This window comes from Microtus ochrogaster, chromosome 5 (genome assembly GCF_000317375.1).
Source record: "Microtus ochrogaster isolate Prairie Vole_2 chromosome 5, MicOch1.0, whole genome shotgun sequence".
Classification (NCBI taxonomy): domain Eukaryota; kingdom Metazoa; phylum Chordata; class Mammalia; order Rodentia; family Cricetidae; genus Microtus; species Microtus ochrogaster.
In genome coordinates, this window is record NC_022012.1 from 66924118 (window position 1) to 66937123 (window position 13006).

Sequence of the window (13006 nt, forward strand, 5' to 3'; positions counted from 1 at the left end):
CCTTTTGGAGTGTAGGAATATATGCAGGCAGAATACTGTGTACATAATAAATAAATAAATCTTAAAAACAAACAAACAAATGCCCCAAAATGTAGAAAGTGAAAAAATTTTACTGTAAAATAACCCTTTAATGGAAAAATAGCAATAGAAGAAGAGGAACAAAATGAGGTATATAGCACACAGAAAATGACCAGCAAAACCGGTAAATGTAATTTCTACCTCATCAGAAATCACACTAAATGCAAAAGATTGTAACATTCTAATTAAGTTAGGTATTAGTTCAACATGTTTAATATAAAACATGGTTAAATCAGGTTATCTATAGATCCAAGGACACAGCAGTTCAAAAGTAAAAATAAGAGAAAATGAACAACCAGAAAGAGAACAGTATGTTGAGAGCCTGAAAGAGAATGGGATATCTATGCTAATATCTAAAACAACAAAAATTCACAAATAAATGGAAATTAACCAAGAATGTTTAAAAATAATCAATGGGCTAATGAAATAACAAGAGAAATTATAAAATATTTAAGGTAAATAAAAATTAAAACACAACATACTGAAATGTGTGTGATGTAGTCAAAGCAGTGCTTAGAATATGTATCCACACATGACCACATTAGAAAAGCATAAACTTACCCAATCTTCTACATTAAAAAGCTAAGGAGTGGGGTGGGGAGAGAACTAAAAGCAAGCAAAAAGAAGAAAAAATATGAGGATTGGAGTGGGAAGGAAAGAAACGCGGAACAGAAAAATATTAGGGGGGAAAAAGTAAACCAAAGTTGATTCTTTGAAAAGATAACAAAGTTGATAAACTTACCAAGAGCGTGGGGAAGAAGAACTAAAAAAAAAGTATATCCAAATTACATAAAGTAAGGGATGAAAGAAAAACACTCAAATATATAAAAAGGGGATGAAAGAACAGTGCTACTGGCCTTACTGAAATAAAAATTATTATGAGAAAAAATATGATATCAATTAATTAAGCTATGTGAAATGATCGAAATCCTAGAAACACACAACTACCAAAATGAACTCTGAAAGATAATCAGATCTGTAATAAGAGACTGAATTAGTCATTTAAAAGTACCTACAAAGAAAATCCCAGTTTCAGGTGGCTTCACTGATACTTCAAAAACTCTCACACTGGGGCTTGAAAGATGGCTTAGCTGTTAAGAGCACTTGTTGTTCTTGTAGACAACCCAGGTTTGAGTCTCAGCACACACATGGTGGCTAACAACCATCTGTAACTCCAGTTTCAGGGGCTACAACATACTCTTCTGGTCTCCATGGCACCATGCAGCCATATGACATGCAGAAATACATGCAGGCAAAACACCCACATACATAAAATAAATAAATAAATAATAATAATAATAATAATAATAATAATAATAATAATAATAATAATAATAATAGGGGCTGGTCTACATGGTGAGTTCCATGACAGCCAGAACTATATAGTAAGATCCTGTCTCAAAGCAAAAACAAAAACAAAACAAAAAATAAAACAAACTCTCAAGTTTAGCTCATACTGCCATCATTACCCAGATACCAAAATCAGACAAAAGGACCATAAGAAAACTGCAAATTAAGTATCTCCTGTGAATAAAGATGCAAAAATCTTTAGCATAATACTAATACCCTAAATTTAACTATATACATAATGAATTATACACAATGATCAAATGTGATTAATCCCAGAAATGTAAGATGAATAAAAAATAGTAATATATAAGTTTGACTCCATAAAGAAAAAAAATCCAAAATGGTTATCTTACCTCAGATCCCAATAAAACAACAAACAAACAAACAAAGAAACAGAAATCTGACAAACTGCAAGCAAGCTAATAAAAGAATGAAAATTCTTCAAACCAAAGAAGCTCTATCAAGGAAAACTCATAATCAACATCATATTTGATGGCAGAAGAATGGAAGAATTCCACCAAAGAACAGGCCCCTGACAAAGCTAAACATCTCTCCATCATAAATAATCTAAAGAAATGAGTTCTAGAAGGAATATATTTCAACAAAATAAAAGCAGTTATGACAAACCTAGAACAAAAATACTAAATGAGGAAAACTAAACATTTGCCCTAACATCTGGAATAAGACAATGGTGCCTCTTACCCCCCAGATTGATTAAAAATAGTGCTTTAAATCTTAGCTAAAGCATTAAGTCAAGAAACAAAAGGGATACAAAATTCATATGGAACCACAAAAGGTTTCCAATAGTTAAGCACAATCCTTAGCACAAAAAGCTCTGCTGAATATACTACAGAAACAACACCAACATGACACCAGCACAAAAACAAGACACGCACACCAACACAACAGAACAGAGAATGCAGAAATAAACCCACATAGATACACTCAACATACATTAGGAAAAAGATTAAAAAAAATCGATTTCCAAAGATAGAAGAATGAAATGAACCTTTATCTTTCACCCAGTATAAAACTCAGTTCAAAATTAAAGACACCATGTAAGACCTGAAGCTCTGACAATATTAGAGGAAAACATAATAAGGCATGCAGCACAAATTCTAACTGGTCTTGTAATAAAACTTGGAGTCAGCTATCAGGGGATAAAAGTTGAAGAATCAGAGCTGTCAGCCCCACTACAGAGTTCTTGCCTCTCTACCAATGCTCAGACCAAAGCGGTGATCCTGATTCTATGAATTCTCAGATTGAATCCCCAGACTGCATTCATTCTCGACTACATCAGAGCTCCTGTCTCCTCATGCTTTATAGTCCTTTTGCTGCCCAGCCATATCACTCTTTTCTCCACCTCCCTAGCACTGGGATTAAAGGTATGAGCTGCCACCACCATCTGTCTTTGCTTCTCTTTGAGGCTGGATTAATCTAGTGTAAACCCAGTGTGGCCTAGAATTCACAGAGATCCATCTGTCTCTGGCGGTATGGAATTAAAGGCCTGTGCCACTATTGCCCAGTTTTAAAACAACTCTTGATTGAAGGTAAGACCTTCTAGCTGGAGATATCATACACTTTGTTTATAGGAATTGGAGAAATCAAGCTGGTAATGGACCTGGCAGCCTCCTTCCTGATGGCTAGCTCTCATGGTGTTGAAAGGCATTATGCAAGATGCTGGAACAGGAGCTGCAGAGATGGCTCAGAGGTTAAGATCATTGACTGCTCTTCCAGAGGTCCTGAGTTCAATTCCCAGCAACCACATGGTGGCTCACAACTATTTATAGTGGGATCTGACATGCAAGCATACGTACAGGCAGAATACTGTATAATAATAAATCCTACAAACTATAATTACAATAGGCCCAGCATTAGTGGCACTAATATCTTGAAGGTAACCAACTCTATCTGATTATACTTATGGCCAACTCAACAGGAACTTATATTTGCTACTGTAAACTTTGTCAAGAACCTGTGGCTGGAGGTCAGATTCTAGAAGACACCTACTACTACCATTTTGCCAAACTGACATAGAATCCAACTGCCTTCTAAACACTTAATACCCATAGAGTAGTGCAGCTCTAGCCCTCATCAAAGAAGCTTTTTTGTAGCAAACAGAGCTTGTTTTTTTTTAGTGGATATTTATTTATTATGTATACAGTGTTCTGTCTGCATGTTTGCCTACATACCAGAAGAGGACATCAGATCTCATTATAGATGGTTATGAGCTACTGTTGGAAATTAAACTCAGGACCTCTGGAAGAGCAGTTACTGCTCTTAACCTCTGAGCCATCTCTCCAGCCTCAAACAGAGAATCATAACTGGTCAAAACGTAGAGAGAAAATGACTATGGAATACCTATTTCCAAATAGTTCATTTTTCTTTTGTTCTTTTTTTAAATATTTATTTATTTATTTATTATGTATACAATATTTTGTCTACATGTATGCCTGCAGGCCAGAAGAGGGCACCAGACCTCATTACAGATTGTTGTGAGCCACAATGTGGTTGCTGGGAATTGAACTCAGGACCTTTGGAAGAACAGGCAATGCTCTTAACCACTGAGCCATCTCTCCAGCCCCTAGGTTGTTTTTCTAATCCCCACACTCAGGAGACAGAGGCAGGTGGATCTCTGTGAGTTCAAAGCTAGCCTGGTCTAAAGAGTGAGTTCCAGAATTATGAGGACTGTTTCACAGAGAAACTGTCTTGAAAAAAACGTAAAAACAAATAAAAAAAAATCATTTGTCAATTTTTCTTTTAGGAAACTAACAAGACATCTTTGGATTATTTCTCAAATTTTCCTACTTCAAACAAGTTTATAATTTTAGAGCTAAAAGAAACTGCATGTCTCTTCAAATTTTTTTTCATTTTATAGATGTGCCAAACGATAAAAGGAATACTTAAACACTTGCCCAGGTCATAGAAATTTGTTGAGAACATCTATTTTTCTTAACCTTCAATTCATAGTTTATTCAACATATCATACGAGTATTCTTTTATTGAATTCAGATGTATTTCTTAGAAGTTTCGGAATGTTCTCTTTATTTTAATTACCTTACTATTTGCACTGGATATATATATATCTTTTCTCCTCCTTCCTTTCTTGCTGTAGCCCAGGCTGCCTTTATACTTACAATTCTCCTGGATCAGTCTGGGCTCACAGGCATATATGACCACCACACCTAACTACTACACATACACACACAGTCCTCAGACAGGCAGAGTTAGCATATAGCAGACCCTCAATAGACAATTTCAGATAGCCCGAATGACAACTTTCAGCTTCAGCTTTTCTTAAGAGAAAACACTAACGTTCTTGGTTCAAATTGTTCTCTTGCTCATTTCAAGTATGCATTCTGTTTTTTCTATAACCCCACTATGTTCCCTTTCATGAGCTAAGGAATATGAGTAAAACTACAAAGTTTTCTTTTTAGACACCAACAATCTTCTCAATAATTGTAGCTTCTCTGTGTAACTTTAAACTAATTAACAATAGCATTTATTTGACAATTTTCTTACAAATTCTATAATCACAACAAATTAATTCTTGCTAGTTTGATGTTTCATTAACCACAAAATTTTGGCTTTAATTATTCTACCAGAATAAATTCTTCCTTTCAGATAAATTATGAACACACTAAGCAAGACTGAATTTCTCACTTACTAGTCATGCTCTGTCTCAGAAGCCCTCTAATGAAAGCACTTTTGTTTCCTACATTTAAAGAAATTATTTGCATATCAGTTATTTGTATGTGTGCATATTTTGTATGTCACTGATCTCTTATCTTTGAATAAATAATTCACAACATTCTTTGTTTGGCAGGGAAAATTATTTAGTTTTAAATTAATGAAAAGTGACTTTTTAAAAAGTCCCAGTATCAAAAGATGTTTTAGTTTTTTCTTATACACTGATTTCTGTATTGCCATCCACTGTCCCTCTAGTCCCTCCCACTATTCTTGCTATTCTAGAAATTCTATAAGAATCCTTTAAATTCGGTATCCCTATGCCATCATCTTACCCTCAGAACCCTAGACAAACCCTTTATTTAATAATCTTGCTCTATATTCATTCTACCACAAAAGCTTAGAGTTGGAAGGACTCGTGGAATTTTCTAAAGCTAGATGGTAAGGAATGACAAAATCAATCACTGTACCACATAGTACACATATGCTTTAATACATCATGGTATTAAGACACAGAATACTTACTTGTATTCATCATAGACTTCTTGTTTGGGAAGTGAAGTCTCAGGATGCTCCTCTAAGGTATTCCGAATCCAGGAAAAGGCATGCATCTGCTGTGCCCGACTAGATGACATGGCATTCTGATCACTAATCATAAAATATAGACAAATTTTAGCTGAACTAGATAGCAATTCCATTAATAATTTTTAAAAGCAATGCCTAAACGTTATGTTAAAAACATATTAATTAAGCAAATTGAGCTCAGGATAGATGGTGGATATTCAGAAATCTATATACAAATTGTTCATTTGAGATTGTGAGCCAGTTTTTACAATCAGTGTCCAACTGCAATTACGAACCTGTCCCATTCCTGGTTTGGATCCTAAAGTATGATAGGTGGTAGGGATATTACAACATTAGGTATTTGTTTTGGCCAAAATCAACTCTGTGTGAGTATTTCCTAACTTACTTGCCCATTCATTTGCCTATACTTACTAAATCATTAAATGTTTAAAACAAATATTATGGTAAATTCTTTATATTCCATTTGGTCTGCACACTCAAAGAATATGCCATGTAGAAGTACCTACCATGAACTCATACTAAACATCCCATTTCTAAAATTGATGGGAGAGATCTCAAGAGGATCAATCTCCCACTACAACCCTTCTCACAACTAGGCTCTTTGCATAGACTACCATGTCTACCGAAAACATGAATTTATTATTTGGTAGTACTTTTATAAACTGAGCTCATGAAATTGGAATTATTGGAATCACAATACAAGGCAAGCTATTCTGACATTCATCTCAGCCTCCTAAAGAGTCATCCGATTCCAAAATACTGAACACATTTTTAGGTCAGGAAATAATTTACATAGTTATTACATTTGGTATGAGGCAGGACAGGTAAAAGCAAGAAAATTTTTATTGTATTTCTTTTAAAGGGCAATTTTAAAATGAGTAGAATATTGGAAATAACATATGAGGAGAACGAAACCTCAGAAATACTAAAAGGTAATTAAAAACTTAAGAACAGAATCTGAAGAACAGTTTTTTCCACGTAAGTATTTTTAATGATGAAACTAAAGCAATACCTCCAGCACTTAAAGAGAGGTATATCTACCACGAATTATGCTTAACACTGTACTTCCTTTTCCTCCTCTTTTATTCCATATGTGCTTACTTATCACTACATTTAAAACAACCCCACACCTTATTAATCAAGAATACTTATTTGGTTATTCTTTGGTTTTCTGTTCTTTTTCATTTTCACAAATTTGTATACTATATAAATACTCCCACTGATCTATACAACAAAATCCAACTTACATTTCACAGTATTTAGCCAGCTCCACAAATAAATTAGTAAAAACTGCAGGTAAATACTTAACCAAATATTATCAAAGACCCAAATGATCTATTCTTTTGCCAGTCTGTTCTGAAAAGCTTAGGACTACTAAAACAACAGCCAATCATAATGCACACAGCTTAGCCCCATCCTCCAAACAAGACAGCTGTGACAAAGACAAGGACAGAGCTACCTTTTCTCTGCACTGCTGAGACCAGAAGGCAGCTGAAGGTAGAGGTAGAGTTTCTCTAGGTCTGTAAACTTCTCAACTTCTTGCTGGAAACAAAGGGTAAAAAGAAAGACCATTAAAACATTTCCTCCCAATTAAACTTATTAATATTTCCCCAAAAGCTACTCATGTCTTTCTAATTTTCAAATACCTAAAATGTGACTAATGCTAAAGAAAGTTTAAAAAACTGAAATAAAACCAGCAAACCCTTCTGAACTATGCAGGTGACATTATAGTTTGAATTTCAACAGTGATTTCTATTTGGGTTACACTCATGTTATAACTCTTTTTCAATGAAGATATCCATGGCAACTTATTACAAGCAAAACTAAAGTAATGGAAAGTAAACTGGTTAGTGCTATTTCTGATGACAGAAGTTTTGGGAGGGTTGTGAGAGTGGAGGAGGTCTTTTCAAGACAGGGTCATTCTATTATGCAGCTCTGGCTGTCCTGAACTCTTGACATATTTCAGGCTGGCCTTGAACTCAAAGAGATCCACCTGCCTCAGCTTCCTGAAAGCTTGTATTACCAGTACCACCATGCCTAGCTCAGAATTTATTCTTTTTGTTTGTTTGTTTGTTTGTTTTTTGAGACAGGATTTCTCTAACAGTCCTAGCTGTCCTGGGACTAGCTCTTGTAGACCATGCTAGCCTCGAACGCACAGAGATCACCTGCCTCTGCCTCCTGAGTGCTGAAATTAAAGGCATGTGCCACCATTGCCTAGCTCAGAATTTATTTTTAATAAAGCACAGTTTAAACACAGATTCAATTTTGAAGGGAAAATAACCCCACAACCCTGAACAGTCAATTAATTTTGTTTATGTGTGTTATTTACAATTGTACACATTCTCTGTATTTAAGAAAAGCTCATATTTAGGAATGTGGTTTCAAATATACTTTGGGTTTTTATGTTAATTTTATTTATTTATCTGCTTAATTCTTAAAAATTGGATTAATAGTAATACATTAAAAGAAAACTATAGAAAAGAAACAACATGGAATTTTTTAGACTAAATAAAAATGTCATAGATAATTAGAACATCTTTACTAAGTGACTCCAAGGCTATCTCACAAAATAAACCTATCTTCCAACTACAAGCATTGAAAAGCCATTGTGCATTTTAATTAGATACTCCAAAATGTAATTTTAGTTTTAGTCAAGTCTGGGTTAGTATGCTGACCTTGGTTAGCACTTAGCATTCACTATAGAATGCTTCCTCTAGCAGAGGAAGAAAGGAACTTTTCAAATGGTCCATGCTTTATTCAAACCTCTCCAATGATGTATTGTAATATACACATTGGCAGGGGCAGGAAGTATATAATCTCCCTTAGAAGGCCTCATTTTACTATCAGTCTGGTTCTCAGAAAGCATGTATCCTATATTCTAGTGTTCCCAACCACTTTTAGTCCATCCATCACTTTAGCAGTTAAGAATAATAAGATAATTCTCTTACCATTTAAAATAATCATGAAACACACTTGAAAGTTTCAAAATTAAATGAAATCATCCATTCACATAGAATTTAGTATTTAGTACATTCTAGGTATTATTTATATTTTAGTAACATGAAACGGAACAATAGACAAAATTTATGTACATAATAAAGATAAATGCTGTAAGCAAAAAAAAAAAATGTTGGGAAGCATAGTTTAAAACAAAAGCATTGCCACAAAGCAAAAAGGCAAATGCTTTGCACAATGGCTGACCTACAGCAGAGATTCCTACAAGATATTGTTATTCTTTGTTATATTCAATTTTGTTATATTTTGCTTTCTATTGACTTAGTATTGTAATGGTGCCAGAAACAACGATAGGAGGTAGTACACATTATTACAATACAAAAATAGAGGCCCCCCCTTTCTGTCCTCATATAGATAATTATGGTTTCCCCAACCCTTTAAAGAATGATTCTTGGAAGAACTTTTCCCACAAATACTCTAACACAAACTTCAATGTCAAGCATTGTAATATAAATAGAGAACACTGGAGCAAAATATCTTTGCTGAGGATGTAAAGGATGGTGGGAATTAAAAAGAGTTGAGAACTCCTATCACTCCTGGAAGAGAACTCAGGCACAACTACTAGCATGTGGGAAGATGGGTTTAGTGTTACTACATTTTCACCAGAAGCCAGAGACCAATTTTCCCCCCTGTGAACTCTTTCACATTTGAAATAGAAAAATCAATTCAATTTTGTGATACAACGAAGAAAAATAATTAGACATAAATTGAAGGGGAATAAAGTATTATTCATTAATAATATAATTAAGCAGCCATAAAGTGTTAAAGCCTCCACATAAAATTACTATGTTTAGAGGGCTAGAGAGTTAAAAGCACTGGCTGCTCTTGCAGAGGACCTGGATTTCCCAGCACTCACAGTTGGCTTAAAACCCCTGTAACTCTAGCTCCAGTGGAATTCAACATCTTCTGGCCTCTGCAGGCATTGTATATACAAGGTGCCTTTACATATATGCAGGCAAAAAACTCGTAAACATAAAATAAAAATACAATCACTGCATTTAGTTTATAAGTAGTGAGGATGCATGACAAAAGATCAATATAAATATAGGCAAGTCACTGGCTAATAAAAATTTTTAATTACCAACCACAATAGCATTTAAACTTTAAAAAAAATATTATTTAGAAACAGTTTTAAGAAAATTTGTATAGGGAGTGGGAGAGACGTAGGAGGAGGGGAGGAAGTAATAAAATAAAATAAAGTAATAAAAAATTATCAGAGAAAAAAAAGAAAATTTGTATGAAATCTATGAAAATGCTATAAAAGTGTATTGAGAGAAATTATGGAAGAACCAATTAATAGTGACATCCCAGACTCATAGGGAGGACTTTGATAAAGTCACTGCAATTCCAATAAAAGTATTAATGGAACAATTTTTCTAAAATAGAAATTGACAAAGTAATTCTAAAACTTGCATGGAAATGGCAAAAAGAATTTGAGTTGTTTGTAGGTCTGTGATTCAGACTTCATACAAAGTGATAGCAGACAAGACAATGAGGTGATGTCATTGATGTGGAGGGGAACACAGTCTAGAAAAAGACCTGTCTCAAAACAAATAAATAAATGAACAATACTCCCCCCATCCGCAAAACCAAACAAGACAAAAATCAAGCAAGCAAACGATGTTGGCAAATGCTTCCTTTAAAACATTTACAGAATGACACAAAATAGTCAAAAAGAGCAGCTGTGTGCATCTGGAAGCTGCCTAAGGGAAAACAATAAATGAAGAGGTACTTAAGTTACTAGAAACATCTGAACTTCAGTAAACAACTCTTAGGACCCTATTATTCTTGCTTGAGACTGCTACCATGACCCCATCTCATTTGGTCTGAATAGTAATGCTACAAAATGAGGCTGCCTGTGTCTAAATGAAGCAGGAAGCAGGGTTAGATGTACCTCCAGGAAGGTTAACTCCAAGATCAAGTAACTGAAAACATCCCTTGGACTGCCCTAGACAGTTCCTTAGTTGTACAAACCCTCTCTAACAATAGAAAAAAAAATCTGACTATGGCTAGAAAACAAAACCCAGTAAGAGACTACTCCAAAGATACACATATGCACTAAGAAAACAAGATTTCCCAAGGTGACCTTTGGGATACCACAAACCACTTAAAAGCTCAAGCATATGGACTGCATCTCAAGCAGATGGCTATAAAGATTATAGACTAGATCATGTGTAGTAAATATAATATTACATAAGCAGAGATGCTAATCATCCAAGCCAGTCAAAGAAGGATCTAATCCCTTCAGGGAACCCCTTCATTTCCTCTTTGTAACTAAAAGCCACTTTAAGCACAGGAGCTTTTGAACCATGTGCTTTCTGGAGCCCATTGCCTTGTGGAGTGTACTTGGCTTTCATTGTCAATCAATGGCCTTCACTACTGCTTTTCTGTGTTTTGCTCAATTCTTCGAGATACAAAGAACTGAACATTGCATCATGAAAGATCCCAAGACCTGTCATCTTGAACTCATAATCCTCCTGCTTCAGCTCCTGAGTTCCTAGATTTAGAAATTTTTTTTAAAAAATTATTTCTTTTTATTTCATTTGCACTGGTGTTTGGCTTGCATGTATGTCATGTGAGGGTGTCAGATCTTGGGGTTATAGACAGTTGTGAGCTGACATGTGGGTGCTGGGACTTGAACCCAGATCCTCTGCAAGAGTAGTCAGTGCTCTTACCACGGAACCATTTCTCCAGTTCTGGTTTAAAAAAAATTATTATTCTGTAATTGCAAAAATAAAAATATTTAAAAATAGTTAACATTTTCCATCACTTGAACAAAATTCTCTAGTGCTCTACTGGATTAATGAATAGTCTAACTAGCTTTTCTACTTCCATCCTATTTCCCTTATGTATAGATAAACACACACACACAATTTTTTGTGGAGATTGTTATTTTGAGATAGGGTCTTTCGGTGTAGCCTGGCTACCCTGGAACTCGTAATGTGGACCAGGCTGGCTTTGAACTCTCAGAATTCTTCCTGTCTTTGTCCCCTGAGTGCTGGGATTAAAGGTATGTGCCACCATGCTCGACTCAGCAATATTTTTAAAAAGTCTAAGCACTCTGTTCTACTAAGTTTTTTACTTGGCTTTCAATGAGCTTAGGATGCATGTGTCTTTCCTGTCATAGCTAAGCACACCAGACACAAACTACTCCTTCCTACTCTAATTTTGTTACCATTATCATTTCCCTTCCTTCCATGAGTTAACTCACTGAAATCCTTATTATTTTTCAAATATTAAAAACTCATTCTTAATTTTGAATGTGTGTTCCCTTTGTCTACTATGTGTTGCTGCCAGGTCATTACACAACTTTGATTTTTTTGTTTTTGTTTATTGTGTGTGTGCACATGCATGCCACAGCATGTTTACAGAGGTCAGAGGATGAATTTGTGGAGCTCTTTCTCTTTTTATTTGGGTTCTGGAGATGGAACTCAGTTGATAGGCTACTGCCAGTGCTTCTTTATCCACTGAGCCATCTTGCCCGACCAGGTCTGCTATTATGTCCTCAAAGAGGCCTTTCCTGACCACCTACTTAAATTTACTCTAGTCACCATCATTTGCCTTAATGTGTCCTTTTCAAATTTTATGATGGCACTTATCAATATCTGATATTTCAAGCTCACTTGTTTGTTTAATACAAAATCTTTTCTTTTTATTTAGTATTTAATTGATGTTACTCATCTTCTTATTTTGTCCATGATGAGAAAACACGGAAAATCTTCCAAAGTACGTATGTATGCCTTATGGCATACATATAACAATCTAAGATTATCCGTTATTTTATTTGTAAAAAGGAAGCAAGAACCTATTTCAGAGAATTATTGTAAGACAATGACAAGAAGCAGAGGGGTAAAAGAAGGAAGCCAGGGAGGAAAACAGGACGTGAAAAATACAGGTAAAAACACCCCTACAAAGCCATCCTTCAGCCATTAAATTAGAAATGTACAGAACTTATGGAATTTCCCCCTATGAACAACTGTTATTCATTTGTCTATGCTAACAATAATAGAAAACACTAGAAAACTATCACATCCCTATCACAACACCAGATACCTCAAACCAACCAACCAAACTCCACAAATTGTGGATAGAAGAAGGACAATTCATAATTTAACAGTGCAAAGCTGTAGGATGCTCATGAGCATAGGGAGTGGTAGTATCGTCATCCCAGCAGGTGCTTGTGTATGAGCGTCTATGCACGAATGAGTGTGTGTATGTATGAGAGAGAGGGTGTGTGTGTGTGCCAGAGGGTGTGTGTGTGTGTGTGTGTGTGTGTGAGAGAGAGAGAGAG

At 35.1% G+C, this 13006-nt stretch overlaps 1 protein-coding gene across 2 annotated transcripts in view; it reads right to left on the reverse strand.

Annotated features, from left to right (window-relative positions):
* Rfx7 (regulatory factor X7) overlaps positions 1–13006 on the reverse strand; it is an 81147-nt gene that overhangs the window by 26544 nt on the left and 41597 nt on the right. For both annotated transcript variants that reach the window (XM_026779122.1, XM_005347645.3), the window contains 2 exons: positions 7160–7242; positions 5641–5763 (listed from right to left, as the gene is read on the reverse strand). In XM_026779122.1, the coding sequence (XP_026634923.1) occupies positions 5641–5763; positions 7160–7242 (206 nt within the window). The remainder of the gene's footprint in view (positions 1–5640; positions 5764–7159; positions 7243–13006) is intronic.